This window comes from Equus quagga, chromosome 10, assembly GCF_021613505.1.
Source record: "Equus quagga isolate Etosha38 chromosome 10, UCLA_HA_Equagga_1.0, whole genome shotgun sequence".
NCBI classification, from domain to species: Eukaryota; Metazoa; Chordata; class Mammalia; order Perissodactyla; family Equidae; genus Equus; species Equus quagga.
The window spans coordinates 64461348-64487463 of NC_060276.1; the positions used below are offsets into that span (position 1 = coordinate 64461348).

At 35.5% G+C, this 26116-nt stretch overlaps 1 protein-coding gene across 7 annotated transcripts in view; it reads left to right on the plus strand.

The window, feature by feature from the left end:
* Window positions 1–26116, plus strand: part of ATRX (ATRX chromatin remodeler) — a 219707-nt gene that overhangs the window by 151610 nt on the left and 41981 nt on the right. For all 7 annotated transcript variants that reach the window (XM_046672819.1, XM_046672821.1, XM_046672824.1 and 4 more), the window contains 2 exons: window positions 476–582; window positions 17414–17522. In XM_046672819.1, coding sequence (XP_046528775.1) covers window positions 476–582; window positions 17414–17522 — 216 coding nt within the window. The remainder of the gene's footprint in view (window positions 1–475; window positions 583–17413; window positions 17523–26116) is intronic.

Genomic DNA, 26116 nt, shown 5'->3' on the forward strand with positions numbered 1-26116 from the left:
TCTATTTTGAGTTAATTTTTGTGTGAAGTATGAAGTTTAGGCTTGAAGTTCATTGTTTTGCATATGGATGCTGAATATTCCAAGACCGTTTTTGAAAAGACTATCCTATTGCCTTTGTGTCTTTGTCAGAAACCAAGTAACTATATAGTGTGGCTCTATATCTGGATCCTATATTCTGTTCCATTGATTTGTGCTTGTCCCTTCATCAGTACTACACTGTTTTGATTACTCTAGCTTTCTAAGTGTTGTAATCATGTAGAATTAGGCCTCCAACTTTTTGTCTTTGAAAATTGTTGTGGCTACTCTATGTGCTTGGCATTCCCATATAAACTTTAGAATCAGCTTGTTATTTTCTATAAAAAATCCTAGTGGGGTTCTGATTTGAATCATGTTGAATTTGTGGATCAATTTGGGAAGAATTGGCATCTTTACTATGTGGATCTTCTAATCCATGAACACTAATCTGTTTTTTTAGCCTTGTTTTCAGCCAGTCTCTCATATCTCTGGACTTGATTGAAGATTTTCTTGAATTGGCTAGTAGAGAGAAGACAGAAGATAAAGATAAACCTCTTATTTATAAAGGTGAGTTACTAAGCATTTCTATACCATAATTTTTAAAACATTCATTTAAACATATTGTATAAACATTTCAACAATAAAAGAAAAAATACTACGCAGACCCACAACCCTAATACATTCATTTTGTTTGTACTTTCTTCTTGTCCTTTTCCACATAAATATGGTCTTTGTTGTTGCAGTTGTAGCATAAATTAAAACTTTTTGTTTTTTTAAATAGCTTTATTGAGATATAATTCACATACCATGCAATTCACCCATTTGAAGTGTACAATTTAATGGTTTTTAGTATATTCACAGAGTTATGCAACTATCACCACAGTTTATGCTCAAACATTTTAATCACCACCAAAGAAACCCTGTACCCTTTAGCTATAGCCCTCCTAGCTCCCTTTCACCTCTTCTACCCCTAAGCAATCTCTAATCTGCTTTCTGTTTCTATAGATTGACCTATTCTGGACCTTTAGTATAAATGAATTTATATAATATATGGTCTTTTATGACTGGCTTCTTTCACGTAGCATGTTTTCAAGGTTCATCCATGTTGTAGTATGTGTCAGTACTTTTATTTTTTGTGACCTAATAATATTCCATTGTATGGATAATACCCACGTTTTGATTATCCATCCATTCATTCCTTCATGCATAGATAACTTGGGTTATTTTCACCTTTTGGCTGTTATGAATAGTACTGCTATGAGCATTTGTATACCAGTTTTTATTTCTTTAAACATCTGTTTCCAATTCTTTTGGATATATACCTAGGAATGGAATTATTGAGACGTATGGTAATTCTATGTTTAACTTATTGAGGAACCACCAAACTCTTTTCTACACTGGCTGCACTATTTTCCATTCTCACAAGCAGTGTACAGGGCTTCCAGTTTCTCCACATCTTTACCAACACTTGTTTTATAGAAAAAAAAAAAGGTATAGACAGAGCCAGCCTTGTTGGCCTAGTGGTTAAACTTCGGTGCTCTCACTGCTTTGGCAGCCCAGGTTCGTTTCCTGGTCGCGGAACCATACCACCCCTCTGTCAGTTGCTATGCTATGGTGACGGCTCACATAGAAGAACTAGAAAGACTTATAACTAGGATATAGAACCATGCTGTGGGGCTTTGGGGAGGAAAAAGAAAATTACAGACATCCTAGTGGCTGTGAAGTTGTATCTCATTGTGATTTTGATTTGTATTGACTAATATGACTAATATTATGTATATAACTAATAATGTTGAGCATCTTTTCATGTGCTTGTTGGCCATTTGTATATCTTCTTTGGAAAAATGTTTATTCGGGTCCTTTGCTCATTTTTGAATTGGGTTGTCTTTTTGTTACTGAGTTGAAAGAATTTTCTTTTTACTTTTTTACTATATTTTCTGCATAGCAAGCCCTTATCGGATATATGATTTGCAAATATTTACTCTCGTTCTGTGGGTTGTCTTTCACTTTCTTAATACTGTCCTTAGATGCACAGAAGTTTTTCATTTTGATGAACTCCGATTTATCTATTTTTTTATTTTGTTACTTGTGCTTGTAGTGTCATATCTAAGAAACCATTGCCCAATCCAAATTCATGAAGATTTACCCCTATGTTTCCTTCAAAGAGTTATGTAGTTTTAGCTTTTTACATTTAGGTCTTTCATACATTTTGAGTTAATTTTTATGTATGGTGTGAGGTAAAGGTCCAACTTCAGTCTTTTGCTGTCTGTCTGGTTGTCCTAGCAATATTTCTTGAAAAGACTATTCTTTCCACATTGAATGATCTTGGCACCCTTCTTGAAAATCAGTTGACCATAGAGACATAAATTTATTTCTTGACTCCGAGTTCTAGTCAGTACTTATGCCAGTAATACACTGTCTCGATCACCATTGCCTTGAAAGTAAGGTTTGAAAGTGTGAGTCCTCTTACTTTGTTCCTTTCAAGATTGTTTTGGCCATTCTGGTGCAATTCTGTATGAACTTTAGAATCAGCTTGTAAATTTCTACAGAGAAGTCACTTTGGGTTCTGATAGGGATTGCATTGAATCTATAGTTCATTTTAGGAAGTGTTGCCTCTTAATGTTATTAAGTCTTCCGAACATGGTATGGTTTACCATTTATTTAGGTCTTTAATTTCTTTCATGAATGTTTTGTGGTTTTCAGTGTATACATTTTGCACTTCTTGTGTTACATTTATTCCTACTTATTTTATTTTTTTGATGGTATTGTAGATGAAATTGGGTTCTTAATTTCATTTTTGGATTGTTTATTGCAAGTGTATAAATTGAATTTTATATATTAACTTATTTATTTGTTCTAATAGTGTTTTAGTGGATTTTAGAAAATATTTTCCATACTCAAGATCATGCCATGTGCAAATAGGGATGATTTACTTCTTCCTTTCCAATATGGACTGCTGTTATTTCTTTTTCTGGCCCACTTTCCCTGGTTAGAACCTCTAGTACAGTGTTGAATTGAAGTGACAAGAGCAGACGTCCTTTTCTTGTTCCTAATCTTAGAGGTAAACCATCTGATCTTTCACCATTATGTATAGTGTTAGCTGTAGATTTTTCATAGATGCTGTTTATCAAGTTGAGGAAGTGTTTTTTATCATAAATGCACTTAAGTTGGATATCGTCCAATGATTTCTTTGCATCTATTGAGATTATCGTGGGGTTTTTAAATTTTATAGATATGGTGCATTACTTTGATTATCAGATGTTAAACTAACCTTGCATACCTAGGATAAATCCTACTTGGTCCCGATGTATAATTCTCTATATGTTGCTGGATTCAGTTTGTTAGTATTTTGTTGAGTATTCGCACATTCTTATTCATAAAAGATATTAATTTTCAGTTTTGTTTTCTCATTATGTCTTTGTCTGGTTTTGGTCTGAGGTTAATACTGGCCTCATTTAATGAGTTGAGTATTGTCCCCTCTTCTGTTTTTTGGAAGAGTTTGGGAATAAGTGGTATTGATTTTTCTTTAAATGTTTGCCAGGATTTAGCAGCGAAGCCATCTGGACTTGGATTTTTCTTGTGGGTAGTTATTGTTATTATTATTGTAACATATACATAACATAAAATTTAACATTTTGTCAGTGAAAAGGCAACCTACAAAATAGGAGAAAATATTTGTAAGTCATATATTTAATAAGGGGTTAATTTGCAAAATACATAAAGAACTACTACAAATCAACAACAACAAAATAACCTGATTCAAAAAATGGGCAAAAGACTTGAATAGACATTTTTCTAAAGATGATATAGAAAAGACTAACAAGCACATTAAAACATAATCAGCATCACTAATTATTAGAGAAATGCAAATCAAAAGCACAATGAGATACAGCCTCACACCCATTAGGATGGCTGCTATAAAAAAACAGTAAATAACGGAGTGGTGATGATGTTAACATTGGAACCCTTGTGCACTGTTGGTGCGAATATAAAATAATGCAGCCACTATGGAAAACAGTATGGCAGTTCCTCCAAAAATTGAGACTAGAATGATCATATGATCCAGCAATACCACTTCTGGGTATATACCCAAAAGAATTGAAAACATGGTCTCAAAGAGATATTTGTACACCCATATTCATAGCAGTATTATTCACGATATTCAAAAGGTGGAAACAACCCAAGTGTACATCGGTGGATGAATAGATAAACAAGATGTGGTGTACACATACAATGGAATATTATTCAGCTTTTAAAAGGAAGGAAATCTTGTCATATGCTATAGTATGGATGAACCTTCAGGACATTATGCTAAGTGAAATAAGCCAGCACAAAAAAGGCAAATACTGTGTGATTCCGTTTATATAAGATATCTAAAGTAGTCAAATTCACAGAGATATAAAGTAGAATCTTTGGTTACTGTGGGGAAGGGGAGAATGGAGAGTTGTTATTTAGTGGGTATAGAGTTTCAATTTTGCAAATGAAAAAGTTCTGGAGACCTGTTAACACTACTGAACTATATACTTAAAATGGTTAAGGTGATAAATTTTATGGTATGTGTTTTTTATCACAATTTTAATAATTACACAGGTAGCTGCTAGTGGAGGTTGCATAAAACAAGATTTTTGTTTGTTTATTGGTTTTGTTTTGCACCACATCTTTCCTGTTAATCTGTTTGTCTTATGTTAAGAATACAGATTTTAAAAAACTGGTAAGAGATATGGGACAAAAAATTGAGAATTCCATAATTCTTTTATCAGTCTACAAGGGAAAGTAGATTTGTATTTAAAATTAAGTGAACGTTAAATTTAAAAAAAAAAAAGATATTTGATGAGTACTAACCAGGTACTCTGCTAAGGACTGCGAAACACAATTATAGTCCCTCTCTTTTTTTTGTTTTTGTTTTTATTGTTTTGTTTTATTATTTTTTCTTTCTTTTTTATTGAGGTAACATTGGTTTATAACATATAAATTTCAGGTGTACATCATTTTATTTTGACTTCTGTTGGACTACCTTGTGTTCACCACCAAAAGTCTAGTTTCTGTCCATCACCATGCAAATGTCCCCCTTTTCCCCTTTCACCCTCTCCCCATCCCCCCTTCCTCTCTGGTAGCTACCAGTCTGTTCTCTGTACCTATGTGTTTCTTTGTTGTTTTTTTCCCCCACATGAGTGAAATCATATGGTATTTGTCTTTTTCCGTCTGACTTATTTCACTTAACATAATACTCTCAGGGTCCACCCATGTTGTTGCAAATGGCAAGATTTCATCTTTTAATATGGCTGAATAGTATTCCATTATATCTATCTATCTATCTATCCCATATCTTCTTTATGCTTTTATCTATCGATGGGCTCTTAGGTTTTTTCCATGTCTTGGCTATTGTAAATAATGCTACAATGAACATAGGGGTACAGATATCTTTTCTAATTAGTATTTTCATGTTCTTTGGATAAATACCCAGAGGTAGGATAGCTGGATCATATGGTAGTTCTATTCTTAATTTCTTGAGGAATCTCCATACTGTTTTCCATAGTGGCTGCACCAGTTTACATTCCTACCAGCAGGGTATGAGGATTCCCTTTTCCCACATCATCCTTGTTATTTCTTGTCTTTAGTAATAACCCCAATGAAGGGTGTGAAGTGGTTGTCTCACTGTAGTTTTGATTTGCATTTCCCTGGTAATTAGTGACATTGAGCAACTTCTCATGTGCCTATTGGTCGTCTGTATATCTTTGGAAAAATGTCTGTTCAGATCCTCTGCCCATTTTTTAATCAGGTTGTTTATTGTTTTTTGTTACTGAGTTGTATGAGTTCTTTATATATTTTGGAGATTAACCCCTTATTGGATATATGATTTGCAAATATTTTCTCCCAATCAGCAGGTTGTCTTTCTGTTTTGTTGAGGGTTTTCTTTGCCATGCAGAAGCTTTTAGTTTGATATAGTCCCTTTGTTTATTTTTACTTTTCTTTCCCTTGCCTGGGGAGATATATCTAAAAAGATATTGCTGAGACCAATGTAAAAGAGTATACTGCCTATGTTTTCTTCTAGGATTTATATGGTTTCAGGTCTTACGTTCAAGTCTTTAGTCTGAGTTAATTTTTGTGTGTGATGTAAGATAATGGTCTACTTTCATTCTTTTGCATGTGGCTGTCCAGTTTTCCCAACACCATTTATTGAAAAGACTTTCCCTTCTCCATTGTATGTTCCATTGTCGAAAATTAGCTGTCCATAGATATGTGGATTCAGTTCCGGGCTCTCAATTCTGTTCTGTTGATCTGTGTGCTTATTTTTCTTTTAGTACCATGCTGTTTTGAATACTATAGCTTTGTAGTATATTTTGAAATCAGGGATGTGATACCTCCAGCTTTGTTCTTTTTTCTCAGGATTGCTTTCACTATTCAGGGTCTTTTATTGTTGCATGTAAATTTTAGGATTGTTTGTTCTATTTCTGTGAAAAATGTCATTGGGATTTTGATAGGGATTGCATTGAATCTGTAGATTGCTCTAGGTAATAAGATTTTAACTGTGTTAATTCTTCCAATTCATGAGCAGGAATATCTGTCCATTTCTTTGTGTCTTATCCAATGTCTTTCAACATCTTATGGTTTTCATTGTATAGTTCTTTCACCTCCTTGGTGAAACTTATTCCTAGGTATTTTATTCTTTTTTTGTGATTGTGAATGGGATTGTATTCTTTTTTTTTTTTCCTGCTTTATCTCCCCCAAATCCCCCCGGTACATAGTTGTATATCTTAGTTGCAGGTCCTTGTAGTTGTGGCATGTGGGACACCACCTCAACGTGACCTGACAAGCGGTGCCATGTCCATGCCCAGGATCCCAACCGGCCAAACCCCAGGCTGCCGCAGCGGAGCACATGAACTTAACCACTCGGCCACGGGGCCGGCCCCTGGGATTGTATTCTTGATTTCTGTTTCTTTTTTTTTTTTTTAACGATTGGCACCTGAGCTAACAACTGTTGCTAATCTTTTTTTTTCTGCTTTTTCTCCCCAAATCCCCCCAGTATACAGTTGTGTATTTTTTTTAGTTGTGGGTCCTTCTAGTTGTGCCGTGTGGGATGCCGCCTCAGCATGGCCTGATGAGTGGTGCCATGTCCGTGCCCAGGATCTGAACTGGCGAAACCCTGGGCCACCAAAGTGGAGCGTGTGAACTTAACCACTCAGCCACAGGGCTGGCCCCTATTTTCTCTTTCTGCTGGTTCATTGTTAGTGTATAGAAGTGCAGCTGATTTTTGTATGTTGATTTTGTACCCTGCAACTTTACTTTACTCATTTATTATTTCTAATAGTTTTTTGGTCAATTTTTTAGGATTTTCTACATATAAAATCATGTCATCTGCAAATAGTGACAGTTTTACCTCTTCCTTTCCAATTTGGATCCCGTTTATTTCTTTTTCTTACCTAATTGCTCTGGCTGGCACTTCCAATACTATGTTGAATAAGAGTGGCGAGAGTGGGCATCCTTGTCTTATTCCTGGTCTTAGAGGAATAACTTTCAGTTTTTTACCATTGAGTATGATGTTAGGTGTAGGTTTGTCATGTATGACCTTTATTATGTTGAGATGCTTTACTTCTATACGCCTTTAATTCAGTTTTTATCAAAATGGATGCTGGATCTTGTCAAATTCTTTCTTTGCATCTATTGAGGTGCTCATGTGATTTTTATTCTTCATTTTTTTAATGTAGTATATCACATTGAATAGCAAATATTGAACCATTCTTGCATCCCTGGAATAAATCATACTTCATTGTGGCATATGATCTTTTTTAATGTACTGTTGTATATAATTTGGTAATATTTTGTTGAGGATATTCGCACGTATGTTTATTGCAATACTGGCCTGTAATTTTCTTTTTTGTATCATCCTTGTTTGGCTTTGGTATCATGGTAATGTTGGCCTTGTAAAATGAGTTAGGAAGCGTCCTTTCCTCTTCAGTTGTTTGGAAGAGTTTGAGAAGGTTAGGTATTAAATCTTTTTGAATGTTTGGTAGAATTCACCAGTGAAACTATCTGGTCCTGGACTTTTGTTTTTTGGGAAGATTTTGATTACTGTTTCAGTCTCTTTAGTAGTAATTGGTCTATTCAGATCTGTGTTTCTTCTTGATACAGTTTGGGAGGTTTTGATTCTATGAATTTATCTGTTTCTTCTAGGTCATCCAATTTGTTGGCAGATAGCTTTTCATAGTATTCTCTTACAATCTTTTGTATTTCTATGAAATTACAACAGTAATTTCTCCTCTTTTGTTTCTAATTTTATTTATAAGAGCCTTGTTTCTTTTTCTTAGTAAGTCTAACTAAAGATTTGTCAATTTTGTTTATCTTTTCAAAGAATCAGAGTTTAGTTTCATTGATCTTTTCTATTGTGTTTTTAGTCTTTATTTCATTTGTTTCCACTCTGATTTTTATTATTTCCTTCCTTCTTCTGACTTTGGGCTTTGTTTCTTCTTCTTTTTTCTAGTTCCTTTAGGTGTGGTATTAGATTTTTTTACTTGAGATTTTTCTTGTTTCTTGAGGTAGGCCTGTGTTGCTATATACTTCCATTTTAGTTCTGCTTTTGCTGTATCCCAATAATTTTGGTATGTTGTGTTTTCTTTTTCATTTGCCCTCCAGGTACTTTTTGATTTCTTTGTTTTCTTTGTTGATCCAGTAGTTGTTCAGTAGGATGCTTTTTGGTCTCCCCATACCTGTGGCTTTTCCAAGTTTCTTCCTGTAGTTGATTTCTAGTTTCTTTTTAAAAAAATTTTGTTTTGAGGTCATATTAGCTTATAACATTGTGTAAATTTCAGATGTGCATTGTCATATTTCAGTTTCTGTGTAGACTGCATCTTGTTCACCACCAATAGTCTAGGTTTTATCCATCACTATACATATCTGCCCCTTTACCCATTTTGCCATATGGTATCGTATTATTGTGGTCAGAAAAGATGCTTGATATGATGTCAGTCTTCTTAAATTTATTGAGTCTTGCCTTGTTTCTCAACATGCAGTCTATAATTGAGAATGTCCCATGTGCACTTGAGAAGAATGTATATTCTGCTGTTTTCTTCAATGGAATGTTCTATGTGTATCTATTAAGTCTGTCTCGTCCAGTGTTTCATTTAAGGACACTGTTTCCTTGTTGACTTTCTCTCTGGATGATCTCTCCATTGATGTAAGTGGGGTGTTGAAGTCCCCTACTATTATTGTGTTGCTGTCAGTTTCTCCCTTGAGGTTTGTTAATAATTGCTTTATATACTTTGGCGCTCCTATATTAGGTGCATATATATTAATAAATGTTATGTCTTCTTGATGGATTGTCCTCTTTATCATTACGTAATGTCCTACTTTTGTCTCTTTCTATTTTTTTTTGGCTTAAGGTCTATTTTGTCTTATGTAAGCCTGGCTATGCCTGCTTTGTTTTGGTTGCCATTTGTTTGGAGTGTCATCTTCCATCCCTTCGCTTTGAGCCTATGTTTGTCTTTAGAGCTGAGATGAGTCTCCTGGAGGCAGTATATTGTTGGGTTTTGTATTTTAATCTATCCAGCCACTCTGTGTCTTTTGGTTAGTGAATGCAATCCGTTTACATTTAGGGTGATTATTGATATATGAGGATTTAATACTTCCATTTTATCTTGTTTTCTGGTTGCTCTATATTTCCATTGTTCCTTTTCTCTTTTGTTTCTGTCTTCCATTTCACTTTGGTGGTTTCTGTCATGTGTTTCTCAGTGTCCTCTTTTTTTTATGTTTTGTGTCTCTGCTCTGAATTTTTGTTTTGTGGTTATTGTGAGGTTTGTATAAAAGGTCTTATAGATGAGATAGTCCGTTTTCTGCTGATAGCATCTTATCTTCCTTTGCCTATGCAGATTCTCTCCTTTTTCTTTTTCCCTTCTATGTTTTTGTTGTCACAAATTATCCCTTTTTGTATTGTTACCAAATTGAAATGGCTATAGTTATTATTAATGTTTCCTTTCCCTTTAGCCTGTATGTTATAATTGTTTACTAGCCTGTTCTGGTACAAAGTTATGATTTTCATACTCTTTCTGTCTGTTAATCACCTTGCTGAAAGCTTTGTGTACCTTTGCCTTTTTGTTTCAGTTAGGAGAGCTCCGTTCAACATTTCTTGTAAGGGAGGTCTAGTGATGATGAAGTCCCTCGGCTTTTGTTTGCCTGGGAATGCCTTTATTTCTCCTTCATATTTGAAAGATATCTTTGCTGGATAGAGTATTCTTGGATGACTGTTTTTATCTTGAAATATTTTGAATATTTCATTCCACTCTTCCTAGCCTGTAGAGAGTTTCTGCTGGTAACCTAATGGGGGTTCCCTTGTAGGTCACTGTCCTGTCTCAGCCTCCCCCCCACCCCTGGCTGCCTTTAATATTCTTTCTGTGTCATTGACTTTTGATAGTTTTCTTATCATGTGTCTTGGAGAAGGTCTTTTTGCATTGAGATAATTGGGTGTTTTATTAGCTTCATGGATTTGTATATTCAGTTCCTTCCCCGGGTTTAGGAAGTTCTCAGCTATTATTTCTTTAAAAATAAGCTTTCTGCTCCCTTTTCTCTCTCTTCCCTTTCTGGGATACTCATTATCCTTATGTTGCCCTTTCTAATGGAGTTTAATGATTGTCATAGAATCTCTACATTTTTTGGTCTTAGTTTTTCTCTTTTCTACCTGCATCATTTCTAGTTTTATATATTTGAGCTTGCTAATTCTCTTTTAAATAGGATCACCTCTATTTCCAAAGCCTTCTAATGCATTCTTCATGTCATTTTTTTGAGTTGTTTATCTCCAGAATTTCTATTTGTTCTTTTTTTTAGAATTTCAGCCTAAAAAGTATTGATAAAGTATTCCTTCTGTTCATTGATTTTATTCCTTAGCTCATTGAACTGTCTTTTAAAAAAGTTTTCTTGTAGCTCATTGTTGTTCTTCTTAACAGCTCTTTTGAATTCTGAAAGATCACAATCTTCCATGACTTTATATTGATTTCTTGAGAAATGTTATTTTCTTTTTGTGATGCTTTGTTCCCATGGCTTTTTTTTGGTGCTTTATCAGTTATTCCCCTGCTGGTATAGCAAATACTGTTCTTATTTAGGTATACCTTTGTTTGTTTTGATTCAAACTTTTCAGGCAGTTGGAGATTAGAGGTTTGCTTTTGTTTTTCAGCAGGTGGTGCTATAGTATAGTTTTTGGTTTTTCTTACCTGAGCTGCTTCTGGTTATATTTTAGGATCTGCACGTTCCATCCTCCACCACCTCTATTTGGTGTGTCACTGGTACTCTCATCATCACTTCCTGTGCCTCTGGGGGTCACTGATGCCTTGCCATCGCTGATGTCACTGTAGTCGCTGACTTTGCTGCCCAGAGTACATGGATGGCTAATGCCTCTGCTGCATTTGAGATCACCAGGGTCAGAAGCTCTGCCACCATGGCATGGGGATGGGGAAGGAGGGAAGGGGGTTGGGTTCCTGGGGCACCACCTCTGCTGTTGCCCATTACTTTGTGGTTGCAGGCACTGCTGTGGTTGGGATGGTCTGGGTTCTCTAAATGCCTCTGCTGCTACTACCAGGCTCTGAGCCGCAAAGGGTCCCAGGATCACAGGGCTCTGCCTCTGCTTCTACTCTGTTCCCTGTGCCTGCAGGTGTCACTGCAGCTGACTGACTGGAGGTGCATACATGACTCCACGCTACCTACTGGTTTCTCTTGGGCTGGGAGAAGCTGGCTCATCTGCCATGGTTGAGGGTCTACTGGGCCCTCCCTTTGCTGTTCCCCCATTTAACCTCTTCCTTGTGCTCCACTCCACCCTCCTTTGTACATACTGGTGTGTGGATCTCTCCAGCGTCCTGGTGTGTTGGGCAATGTAGCCTTTGTTGGGTTATGGATGTTTTTCTCACTGTAGATTGAGAGAGACAAAGGGATCCTCTCATGCCACCATGAGGATTACGTCATTCCTGTAGTCCCTCTCTTAAGGAGCTAAAATCTAATGGTAAAAACAGATATTAAACAAGTAAATACAGAAATTTAAGTTCCCAGGAAATTGAAGAAAAAGTATTTCTGTGATTTAGTAAGGGGTTGGTCTAATGTCTCTACCCCAGAATATCTCGGATAGCTCCTTAGTATGTCTACACCATATTGCTCTTTATCAGATAATTAGTAGGAAAAAAAATCCAAATTGAAGGGGAGAGATAGGAAGGGGAAAAGGTTTTAACCATTTTGACCATTTTTAAGTGTATAGTTCTGTGACATTAAGTACTCATTGCCATGTAGCCCTCATCACCATTTTTAAAAATAATTTTTACCAGTTTTGTTGGGAAGCAAGTTCGTGCAGCAACTTATGTTGTGATGTCAGAAGTCCCTCTCCACATAAATTAAATTTTTTTCTTTTCACTTACCATCATTTAATAAACTTTAATAAACATTTTCATATTACTATATAATCTTTATATTTATCGCTTTCAGTTCTAAGATAGTCTGTCCAATAAGTGTCATAATTTACTTAATTATTTTCTCTATTATTATATGTTGACATTATTTTCAATTTTTCACTATTATAGATAATCTACAGTGGACATCTTGATGGCTATGAATGTTTTAAAAATTTCTTTGGGTTAAATTCCCATGTAAAATGAGTGATTTCAAGGGTATACGATTTTCCTATTTGAGAATAATACAGTGTATGATATAAATACTATTTATGTAGTATTATTTCTTCAAAGTAGTCATATTTCTTCACCTAAATATTAAAGTTGGTAAGTACTTATTAACAATATAAAGGTTGTATTTATATTTTCTTTCTACTAAAAGGGAAACACTTTTTTACAGGTAGTAGTGTAGTTATTTGAGTGATCAGAATCATACTTTTAACAGCTGTTGAGAGATAAGTCTCTTCTTGCTAAAGAAAACTTTTCAAAAAGGAAGCTATATTGTAGCTTTTTATTTTCATCTCATGCTTTCCTGCATACTCGTGGAATGCAGTGCTGTTAGTGGTTTTTTTTTTTTTGAGGAAGATTAGCCCTGAGCTACTGCCAGTCCTCCTCTTTTTGTTGAGGAAGACTGGCCCTGAGCTAACATCCATGCCCATCTTCCTCTGCTTTATACGTGGAACGCCTACCACAGCATGGCTTTTGCCAAGTGGTGCCATGTCTGTACCTGGCATCCGAACTGGTGAACCCTGGGCTGCCGAGAAGTGGAATGTGCGAACTTAACCACTGCGCCACCAGGCCGGCCCCCAGTGCTGTTAGTTTTAAATTCTGACCAGTTATACTGATAACACTTTTTGTTATTGTATTCATTGTAAATATGATAAATTCTTATTTTTTAGGGGGGAAGAAACCCTAATTACATCCTGTACAAGTCATAGGCAGATGGTATCTTTATTTTTAGACAGATGCATTGGTTGTTTAGGTCACTACAGTAATTAAAAAGGAACATTAGCTCTTTATTTGCTACCGTACCACACACTATATCAGTGGTTTAATAGTACATTTATCAGTAGAATTCTCTTTTTCCCCAAGCAAATTCTTACATGGAATATTATTACCTTGGGCCTTGGTTGCTTAAAGAGTGAAGAGTTATTTCCTCCTTCCCCAAGTGCAACTAAGAGTCACCACTAAGCTACTGCCTCATTTCCAAGCTCCAAATTAAATGTTTACAGAACCCATGGATCATTCCAGGGTTCCTTTCATTTTGTAAATATAGAATACCTAACATACGCGAGGCACAATCAGATTGCCAAGGATAAAGAAGTTAACAAAAGAGAAAATGTCTCTAACCTCCTAGAGGTTACATTCTTGTTAGGAAAGGCCAATAAGAAACAAACAAGTAAATACATAGCAAAAAATGCAGTGGAGAAACAATGAAATGGTGTAAAAGTGATCGAGAATTTTGGAGGACAGTATGTAGAGTGCTCAGGCAAGGCTTTACTGATGAGGTAACATTTAGGAGAGATCTGAAGGGACTGTGGGCCATGCAGACATCTGGAGGAAGAACATTCCAGGCAGAGGAAACAGTAAGTGAAAATGCACCAAGAGGTGAATGTGTTTAACGTGTTTAAGGAAGAGCAGGACTTCATATGTGGCTGAAGCCTGTAAGTGAAGGGCAGAATGGGGAAAGGAGATGAGATCAGATAGGTAACTTTATAGGGCCTTGCAGGCCATCATAAGGACTTTGAATTTTACTCTGAGATGAGTTTTACTCTGAGGTTTTTGAAAGAGGAGTCATGTGATCTGACTTTAATTTTAACAGAATCACTTGGGAAGCTGTGTTAAACCAGACTATAGGGGTCAAGAGTGGGAGGGAGACCAGTTAGGATGCTATTTCAGTAATCCAGGTAAGAATCAGTAGTGCTTAGACTAGGGTCGTAGCAAGGGAGGTGCTAAGAAGTAATTCAGTCCTTTACGTATTTTGAAAATTGGGCCAGTAGGGTCTACTCTTGGACCAGATAATGGGGTGTGAGAAAGACAGACGGGAGTCAGATGACTCCAGGGCTTTTGCTCCCAGAGAGTGCTTCATGTTGTATGGTAATTATGCTTGTCTCTGTTAAAGTCTGTGTTCATTGAAGACAGGCTTACTATTACCCATTTTTGCATACTCTGAGCCTATCAGAGTTGGACATGTAGTAGGTCTATAGTAAATAACTTGGTGAATTGGCAAGGTAATACATCACTCTTATCTGGATCGTCTCTGGTTCTTTTCTGTAGAGAATGATGCCCTAGTGATACATTTTCTTATATGTCCATTACATTTCAGTGCTAGGTATATACTGGCACTTTTTATCTTTCTTATTGTCCCCCTTTCTTTGTTTCTAGGATTCCTTCTTATTGACTTGTCTTTAACATATATATGGGTAGTGAGTATTTGTGTTCCTTGATTTGACTATAGTTAAGTATAATGTTGGCTTAAATATATTTTTCTATTGTCGTTATATATTAGTTTTATTGGTCAGATTCTGTGTTCTGGTTGTGCTTCATTATCTGAAATGCTATATTACCAAAAAGTTATATCAATTTACTCTATTGCCATGAATAAATGGAAGCTGCCTACGTTACTATGTACCTGTAATACTGTAATTACATTTTCCCCATCTTTAATGGGTAAAAACAGTTGTCATTGTTTTAATTTGTATTTTTCTGACCACTGGTAAGGTTGAATGTTTTTCCATATGCTTGCTAGTTCGTATCTAATTTTATAAGTTGTCTTCAGAAAACTTTTGTCTTAACCATCAATCAGTTCGGTTTATGTTTTGATTACCTGCTACTACTATTACTATTACTACTACTACTACCACTACTACTGTTGTGTATTGGGCACTGAACTAGGTTCAAGGGGTATTATAGGAAATCATGTTATCGGTTCAAGGGGTATTATAGGAAATCATGTTATAGAGAGTGTTCAAACACATATAATATGTGTCATAATAAAGATAGATGTAACTTGCTATGGGATCATGGATGATAATATTAAGTACTCGATAAGCTTAATTACTATGTGACAGGCACTGTTCTAAGTGTTTTTTTTTCCCCTTATGTTAACTCATTTAATAAACAACAGTGCTATGCAATTGGTGCTGTAGTTATTTTTATTTTTACTTAATTTTTATTGTGTGAGGAAGATTGGCCCTGAGCTAACATCTGTTGCCAATCTTCCTCTTTTTGCTTGAGGAAGATTGTCACTGAGCTAACATCTGTGCCCATCTTCCTCTATTTTATGTGGGGTGCCGCCACAGCGTGGCTTGACAAGCAGTGCTAGGTCTGCACCCAGGATCTGAACCTGCGAACCCTGGGCCACCAAAGTAAAGAGCATGAACTTAACCACTATGCCACGAGACCAGCCCCTTTACTCATTTTTAAAGACGAGTAAGCTGAGGTACAAGGAGTTTAATTACTTGCCCTGAGTGAAAATGCTAGTAAATAGTGAAGCTGGGATTAAACTCAGGGAATCTGACTCCAAAGTCGGTATTTTTGATTATTAACCTATACCGACTCTGTCAGTTTTTCAGTGTTGGATTCACAGAAGTGGTAGTACAGATTGTTCATTTGTGTTACCACTGAAGGGTATGTTGAGGTACTTTTTAAAATATTCATATCATATTCCATTCATTTATGATTAGTATATTTTCTTTAATAATTATCCTGTTCAAGTGAACAGTTAATGCAAATGTGACTTTAACCTCTTACTTTTTTATTCAACCATCTATCTCAAATTTTTTTCCCTTTAGATGTGTATGCCTTTTTTTCCCAACTGAAATAAATACAAGCCGTAAATAAATAAATAGCCTTTCTTAGCCATTACTGAGTTTTCAGCCTGGAAATTCTAGGTTTTCAATATAAGTAAAGATATGGGTAAGTAATAAACATGTTGAAAAGCATCTCTTAAACTAATGTACTAAATTTAAGTATAAAATTTGCCAAAAGACGCAAATCTCAGTTTTGTGAACTTTTTTTTAATGTTAAGACTCTGGTGTGTGATGATATGTATTTTGCTTGGATGGGAAATAGTGGTATTATGTTTACAGTTAAAGAATTGGAATGAAAATTATGTATGATAAAATATAGAAATGTCTCAAGCATTTAGGTCCTTGGTATTTTTGTACCAATGTAAATCTTGGGTAAAATTTCACCTCACTGTCCAGAAGTTGACATGTCTGACCACTGTTTATCTTACAAAGTCACAATCCTTTACTTACTCACACATTCACATAATTGTCATGAAATAGGAACATATGCTGATATTTGTGGCTAGACTGTAGAATAGTTTTTGGCACATAATAGGCATTCAGTAAATATTTGTTCAGTGAATGATTAAACGCATTCTATATCTCTGGTTTCTATATGATCAGTATCGACTTGTTAATAAGAAGAGGCAAACCTGGCCATTTACAGATTTAAATAAAAGCAAGCTTCTTGAGCATAATGCAACTTAATCATATTCTTTTGACCATCTTAAAGGATTCTAATCAAGGAAATCTTTTAAGAAATTCACATGTAGATGAAATACTTTTTTTTTTTCTTTTTGGTGAGGAATATTTGCCCTGAGCTAACATCCATTGCCAATCTTCCTCTTTTTTTTTTGGTTTGGCTTGAGGAAGAATAGCCCCACGCCTGGGATCCAAACTTGTGAACCTGGGCCACCAAAGTGGAGGACGTGGAACTTTAACTACTTGGCCATGGGGCTGGCCCCGGAAATACTTTTTAAAAGTTCCTTTGCTATTCAATATCTATTGGAAGGAAGTCTGTGGTGAAGTTATTTGTAATACAGTTTCTTACCCCTTGATCAAAAAAATGTACGTTTTGCTATGCAAATAAAATATATATAACCAGCTTTTAAATGATGAGCAAGGAGGAAGATCTATTACTACTGTAGAACAATATATCAAATCTCCTTTTTCTTCTTGTTAAATTTTCAGGTGAAGGGAAGTGGCTCCGAAACATTGACTATTACCGTTTAGATGGTTCTACTACTGCACAATCAAGGAAAAAATGGGCCGAAGAATTTAATGATGAAACTAATGTGAGGTAGGAAATATTTTCTGTATGTATAGAAAGTTTTTAAAAAAATATTTAAAAATCTATATACAGTAAAATTCACTCTTTTTGGTGTATACTTCTGTAATTTTTGACAAATGCAAGATGCAATCAAGATATAAAATGATTTCATCACCCCTCAAGAAATTCACTCATGGAATCATAAAATTTCTAGCTTTTTGAGTCTCACTTCTTTGACTTAGCAAAATACACTTGAGGGCCGGCCCAGTGGCATAGTGGTTAAGTTTGTGCACTCTGCTTTGGCGGCCTGGGGTTTTCAGTTTCGGATCCTGGGAACGGACACACCGCTCATCAAGCCATGCTCTGTCGGCATCCCACATAGAAAGAATATAGAGAAAGGTTGGTACAGATGGTAGCTCAGCAACAATCTTCCTCTCACACACACGCACACACAAAATGCATTTGAGATTTATCTATATTGCTGCATATGTCAATAGTTTGTTCCTTTTTATTGTTCAGTAGTATTCCATTGTGTGGATGTATCACTGTTTGTTCAGCCATTTCCACTTGAGAGATATTTGAGTTGTTTCCAGTTTTTAGAATTAAAATCGAAACTACTCTAAACATTCATCTGTAAGGTTTTGTGTGACCCTTACATATTTACCCAAATGAAATGAAAATCCAAGTGTGCAATTGCTGGGTTGTATGGTAAGTTTGCATTTAGTTTTGTGAGAAACTGCCAAGCAGTTTTCCAAAGTGGTTGTATAATTTTGTATTCCCGCCAGCAGTCTATTAGAGTTCTAGTTGCTCTGCATCCTTGTCAACACTTGGTATTATTGTGTTTTTTAAAAAATTATTTTACCCATTCTAATAGGTATGTAATGGTATCTCATGTGATTTTAATTTGCATTTCCCTAATGATAATTGATGTTGAGCATCTTTTCATGTGCTTATTGGCCATTTTTATATCATCTTTGGTGACAAATCTGTTAGAGAGTTTTAAAGTTAAGAAAGTATTCCTGATATCTTTACCTGTTGTAGAAATTTGAATCTTACTTTATACCACTATATAGGTATAGGGTGTGTTGTATATGTGTTGTTGATAATTACTTTTAGCTTAGCGATTACCAGACTTGAACTGCATTTGGAAGGGGAAAAAAATATATATAAGCATATGTACACACACATTTACATGTGTGAAAGCATGACTAAGAAAAGGATGAAGAGGGGCTTGCCAGCTGGTGTAGTGGTTAAGTTCACGCACTCTGCTTTGGCAGCCCAGGGTTCACGGGTTCGGATCCCAGGCGAGGACCCACAACTCCTCATCAAGCCATGCTGTGGTTGCAACTCATATGCAAAATAGAGGAAGGCTGGCACAGATGTTAGCTTAGGGCCAGTCTTCCTCACATAATAACAAAGGATGAAGAGATGGAGTTACTGCCAAGATGGCTGAGGTATGCCTTAATACATGTTTTAAAGCTTGAAAGATATTACACTGTGTGTGTAAAACATGTTTTAATTCTAGCAGAGTCCTGAACTACACCTAAGGTTAAGTCTAGAGAAATTCCAGTCAGACCATAGGAAGAGTTAATTCTGTTAGATATTTAAAATCTAAAGAGTCTGGGATACCTTACAAAGGAATGGTTTGAGTACGTAAAGTTATAAAAGCATATGATTAAATAACTTTTAAAAGAATACATTTTATATTGTTTGCCTTTTTTTTTTTTTGAGGAAGATTAGCCCTGATGTAATATCTGTTGCCAATCCTCCTCTTTTTGCTGAGGAAGACTAGCCCTGAGCTAACATCCGTGCCCATCTTCCTCTACTTTATATGTGGGATGCCTGCCACAGCATGGCTGGACAAGCGGTATGTAGGTCCGTACCCGGGATCCAAACTGGTAAACCCTGGGCTGCTGAAGCAGAACATGCAAACTTAACTGCCGCACCATCAAGCTGACCCCTGTGGGGTTACTCTTGAGTAGCTAAACCTGTGCAGATTAAATCTACAAATGTTAGAGATTATGCCTGTCTGTCTATATTCTTTTTCTCATGATTCAGTAATTTTCAGAAAATAGAATATAAATATTTGTTTATGGTAAAGCAGTTGGAAAGACACATTAAGATAAACTTTAGCATAATAACCGTTTCTAATATTGTCTTATGTGGACAGGAAATAGTTTTTCACAGTCTTAGGGTCTCTGGTTAGCTTGATACTGTTTCTTTCTTAACTTTTTATTTAGAAATAATTATAGATTCACAGGAACTTGCAAAGGTAGTATAGAGAGGTCCTGTGAACCTTTCACCTAATTTTCCCTAATAGTTAAATCTTACATACCTGTAATACTAAAAACCAAGAAATTGACACTGTTTGATTGTATGTGTATGTATGTCTTTTTATCACGTATGTAGAGGCTCTGGTAACCACCACTGTATTCAAGATACAGAAATATTCCATCACCACAGAGATTGCTCTCTTACTACCATTTTATAGTCACACCCATCCTTACCACTACCCCCACCACTATCCCTAACTCCTGGCAATAACTAATTTGTTCCCCATCTTTATAATTATGCCATATCAGGACTGTTATATAAATGATCTACATATGTAATCTTTTGAGATTGGCTTTTTTCGCTCAGCATAATGCCCTTTAGTTCCATCCAAGTTGTCCTGTATATCAATAGTACATTCCTTCTTCTACAGATTAGTATGTATTCCCTGGTATGGATGTACCAGTTTGTTTAATACAAACTATACCGCTATTGCAGGGAGTTTTGGTTGTTTCCAAGTTGCGCTATTGCAGATAGAGCTGCTGTGAACGTTGTGTACAGGTTTTGTGTGGACCGAAGTTTTCATTTTTCTAGAGTAAATGTCCAGGAGTGTGATTGCTAGGTTGCATGGTAAGTGACTATTTAGTTTTTTAAGAAACCGCCAAACTGTTTTCCAGAGTGGCTGCACCATTTTACATGCCCACCAGTAAAGTGTGAGAGATCAAGTTTCTCTGCATCCTCACCAGCATTTGGTGTTATCACTATTCTTTATTTTAGCTGTTCTGATAGGTATGTAGTGGTATCTCATTGTGGTCTTAATTTGCATTGCTTTGGTGGCTAGTTATGTTGAACAATCTTTTCGTGTGTTTGTCATCTGTGTATCCTCTTTGGTGAAATATTTCTTCACGTCTTTTGTCCATTTTCTAATTGGATTGCTTGCTTTTTTATTGTTGAGTTCTGAAATTTTTTTATGTAATTTAGATGAGTCATTTGTCAGATATGTGGTTTGCAGATATTTTCTGACAGTGTACGGCTTCACAAGGTCTTTCACAGAGCAAAAGTTTTTAATTTTTATGAAATCTAGGATTGTCAGTGTTTTCTTCTTTTTTCATGCTTTTGGTGTCAAGTCTAAGAACTCTTTCCCCAAGCCCTAGGTCCTGACGATTTTCTCCTGTGTTATCTTCTAAAAGTTCTATAGTTTTATATTTTATATTTGACTCGCACATAAGATGTGAGGTGTAGGTTGTGTTCTTGTTTTTTTTTTCCTATGAATGTCCAGTTGTTCCATCACCATTTGTTGAAAAAGCCATTCTTCCTCCACCAAATTACTTTTGTGAAAAATCAGTTGGCTATACTTGTGTGGGACTGTTTCTTGGTTCACTATTCTATTCCATTGGTCCATATGTCTGTCCCTCTGCCATTTACCACATGGTCTTAATTATTGTAGCTATATAGTAAGCCTTAATATCAGGTCCAGCAGTATCTCCACTTTATTCTACTTTTCCAAGTTGTTTTAGCTAGTCTAATATCTTTGCCTTTATATATAAATTTTTAGAATACTCTTCTCCATATCTGTAAAAATCTTGTAAGGATTTTAATAGGAATTGCATTAAACCTGTTATCAATTTGGGGGGAATTAATACCTTTACTATTTTGAGTCTCTTGTGAATGCTGTATCTCTAGTTATGTTGATCCTTGATTTCTTTCATCACCATCTTTTGTAGTTTCCAGCACATATCCTGTATATGTTTCATTAGATTTACGCCTAAGTATTTCATTTTTTTGAGTGATTGCAAATGATATTATAGTTTTAATTTTGGTTTTCACATGTTTGTTGCTAGTATGTAGAAATGCAGTTGAGGGGCCGGCCCTGTGGCCGAGTGGTTAAGTTCGCGCGCTTCGCTGCAGGCGGCCCAGTGTTTCGTCAGTTCGAATCCTGGGCGCGGACGTGGCACCGCTCATCAAGCCACGCTTAGGTGGCGTCCCACATGCCACAACTAGAAGGACCCACAACGAAGAATATACAATTACGTACCGGGGGGCTTTGGGGAGAAAAAGGAAAAAAATAAAATCTTTAAAAAAAAGCAAAAAAGAAATGCAGTTGATTTTTTTTTTTTTTTTAAAGATTTTATTTTTTCCTTTTTCTCCCCAAAGACCCCCGGTACGTAGTTGTATATTCTTCGTTGTGGGTCCTTCTAGCTGTGGCATGTGGGACGCCGCCTCAGTGTGGTTTGATGAGCGGTGCCATGTCCGTGCCCAGGATTCGAACCGACGAAACACTGGGCCGCCTGCAGCGGAGCGCACAGACTTAACCACTCCGCCACGGGGCCAGCCCCGAAATGCAGTTGATTTTTGTGTTGATCTTTTATCTGTGATCTTGCTGAACTCACTTATTTGTTCTCGGAGTTTGTTTTGTAGATTCCTTCAGATTTTCTACTAGACTATTATGTCATCTGCAAGTAAGGATTAGTTTCATTTCTTCTTTCTGATCTGTATGCTGTTTATTTCCTTTCCTTGCTTTATTGCACTAGCTATAACTAGCTTGAGTAATATGTTGAATAGCAGTGGTGAGAGTGGACATCTTTGCTTTCTTGATCTTAAGAGAAGAGCATTCAGTGTTGATTAATTATGATGTTAGCTGTAGATTTTTGGTAGATGCTCTTCATCAGGTTGAGGAAGTTCCCCTCTTATCACTTCTATTCCTAGTTTGCTGAGAGTTTTTTTTATGAATGGGTGTTTAATTTTGTCTAATGCTTTTTCTGCCTCGTTTAGTATCATCTATTTTTTTTTCTTTAGCCTGTTAACGTGGTATATTACATAAGAGTGATGTTCAAATATTGAACCAGCCTTGCATCCCTGGAATAAACCCCCTTGGTCATGGTGTATAGTTCTTTTTATATAGCACTGGGTTCCATTTGCTAATGTTTTGTTGAGGGATATTAATGAGATATTGGTCTGTATCCACTTGTTTTTGTACTGTCTTTGTTTGATTTTGGTATCAGGATAGTATTGGCCTCATAAAATGAGTTAAGAACTGTTTTCTCTTTTATTTTCTGAAAGAGATGTGTAGAATTTGTGTTAATCTTAAATTTTTGGTAGAATTTGCTAGTGAAACTTTCTGGCCTTGGTGATTTTTTTTGGAAGTTTTAAAATCACCAATTCAATTTCCTTAATAGTTATAGAACTATTCAAATTTTCTATTTCATATTGAATGAGTTGTAGTGGTTTTTGGTTTTTGAGGAATTGCTTCCTTTTGTCTAAATTTCAAATTTATGTATAGAATTGTTCATAGCATTCCCTTATTATCCTTTTGATGTCTGCAGAGTCTGTGGTGATAACTTCTGTTTCATTCATGGTATTGGTAATTTGTATATTCTCTCATTTTTGGTCAGTCTTACTAGAGGTTTTTCAAAGAACCAGCTTTTTGTTTCATTGATTTTTCTCTATTTTTTCTTCTATTTTCAGTTTGATCTTGTTTTACTTTATTTAGCTCTTTTCTACTTTCTTGAGATAGAACCTTAGATTACTAATTTAAGACTTTTCCTCTTTGTTGATATATATAATTTTCTTATTATATGTCTTTTATAATAAGCATTTAGTGCTGTAAATTTTCCTTTCAGCACTGTTTTAGCTGTGTCATACAAATTTTGGTATGTTCTATTTTCATTTCCGTTCAGCGTATTTTTTTTTCCTTTGAGACTTCCTCTTTGACTCGTAGCTAGAAGTATGTTGTTTAATTTTCAGGCATTTGGAGATTTCCATTATTTTTCTTTTACTGATTTCTAGTTTGGTTCAGTTCTGTTAATAGATTATACTCTGTATGATTTCAGTTCTTCTAAATTTATTATGTTTTGTTTTATGGCTCAAAATATGATATATCTTGGTACATCGTACATGGGCCCTTCAAAAGAATGTTTATTTTGCTGTTGGGCAGAGTGTTCTGTAAATGTTGATCATATCCTGTTCTTTGATGGGGTGCTTGTGTTTTTCTTTATCTCTGTTAATTTTCTGTCTAGTTGGCTATTGATTTTTGCGAGAGGAGGGTTGAATCCTCCAAATGTAATTGTGGATTTGTCTGTTTCCTCCTTCAGTTTTCGCTCTTCATATTTTCAGCTCTGTTGTTTGGTGTATACACATGTAGGATTGCTATGTCCCTCTCTATTCCTCATAATTTTCTTTGCTCTGAAACCTACTTTATCTCATAGTGATATAGCCATTCCTGCTTTATTTTAATTGACATTTACATGGTACAGTCTCTCGGCATCCCTGGGGAATTGGTTCCAGAAGGACCCCCCAGAGCTGCAAAAATCCATAGATGCTCAAGCTTCTTATATAAAATGGCATAGTATTTACATATAGCCTATGCATATCCTTCCACATACTTCAACTCATCTCTAGATTACTTATAATACCTAAACAATGTAAATGCTATGTAAATAGTTGTTATACTGTATTGTTTAGGGAATAATGACAAGGAAAAAAGTTTGTACGTGTTCACTACAGACACAACCATCATAGGCCTTTCACTCTGCGGTTGGTTGAATCCACGGATGCGGAACCTGTGGATATGGAGCACTGACTGTTTATCTTTTTTCATCCGTTTATCTTCAACCTACCTATTTTGTTATATTTGAGGTGAATTTCTTATAAACAGCATATAGTTGGGCCATGTTTTTTCACCCGCTCTGTTAATCTCTTTCTTTTAAATGGTGTATATAGACCATTTACATTTTTTTTTATTGAAGTATAATTGACATATGACATTGTATCAGTTTCAGGTCTACAACCATTTACATGTAATATAGGGGTTGAGGCTGCCATTTTATTTTTTTGTTCAATTTATTCTTTTTCATTCTGTTTTCTTTTGTTTCTGATTTCTTCTTCTACCCTGCTTGTGGGTGACCTTTACCTTTTTTAGAATTCCATTTTGATTCATGTATAGTGGTTTTTAGTATTTCTTTGTCTAACTTTTATAGTGGTTCCTCTAAATATTACATTACATGTACATAGCTCATTACAGTATATGTGCTTATGTACATAACTTATGACTGTTGTCATCATTTTACCATGTTGATTCAAGTGTAGAAACCTTATCCCTTTACATCCCTTTGACTTCCCCTTTTGTAATATACTTGTCTTAAATGTTTTCTCTACATAAATCGATTACCACATCAGACAGTGTAATAATTTTTTCTTCAACCATCAAACAGAATTTAGAAAACTTAAAAGAAGAAAAATCTATTTTATTCACTCATATTTTTGTTCTTTTCATTGTTGTTTCTTCCTTCCTAATGTTTTAATATTCTTTCTTTTATCATTTCCTTTCTTTTTAGAGAACTTCCTTTAGCCATTCCTGTAGGGCAGGTCTGCTGCCAACAGATTCTCTGAGAGTAACTTCATCTGAAAATTTCTTGATTTCCCCTTCATTTTTGAAGAATATTTTAGCTAGATGTAGAATTCTGGGTTGGCAGTTCTTTTCTTTCAGTACTTGAAAAAATGTTGCGCCACTTGCTTCTGGCCTCCGTGATTTCTTTTGAAAAACCTATTTTTACGAGTTTGGCTCTTTTAGATTCCATATGTAAGTGATACCAAACATTATTTGTCTTTCTCTGTCTGACTTACCTCACTTAGCATAATGTGCTTGAGGTCCATCTGTGTTATCACATATGGTAGGATGTCCTTCTTTTTCATTGCTGAATAATATTCCATTATATATACACACCACATCTTCTTTATCCATTCATCTGTTGGTGGGTACTTAAGTTATTTCCATATCTTAGCTGTTGTGACTAATCCTGCAGTAAACGTGGGAGTGCACGTATCTTTTTGACACCCTGTTTTCGTTTCTTTTGTGTATATACCTAGAAGTAGAACTGTTGGATCATATGGTAGATCTATTTTTAGTTTTTTGAGGCAACTCCATGTTGTTTTCCATAGTGGCTGAGCCAATTAATGCATGTAAACAGCATTTTACTATGATCATCAAACTTGCTAAGAAATTGGAACTTAATTATTCCACCCACTATAAAGAGATGATAATTATGTATAACATGATAGAGGTGCTAATTGTTGCTACCTGGCAATCATATTACAATATATAAGTGTACCAAATTAACATGTTCTACACCTTAATTTTACACAATGTTATATGTTGAATATATTTTAATTTAAAAAACATGCTATTTTTCAAATTGTTTTTTGCCCTATCAGTAAGACTCTCACTTCTTTCAAGATTTTTTCTTTATCTTAGTTTTCAGAAGTTTGACTATGGTGTGTCTTGTCATGGATTTCTTTGGGTTTACCCTGTTTGTGGTTCAATCAGCTTCTTGAATCTGTAGGTTTGTGTTTCTTGC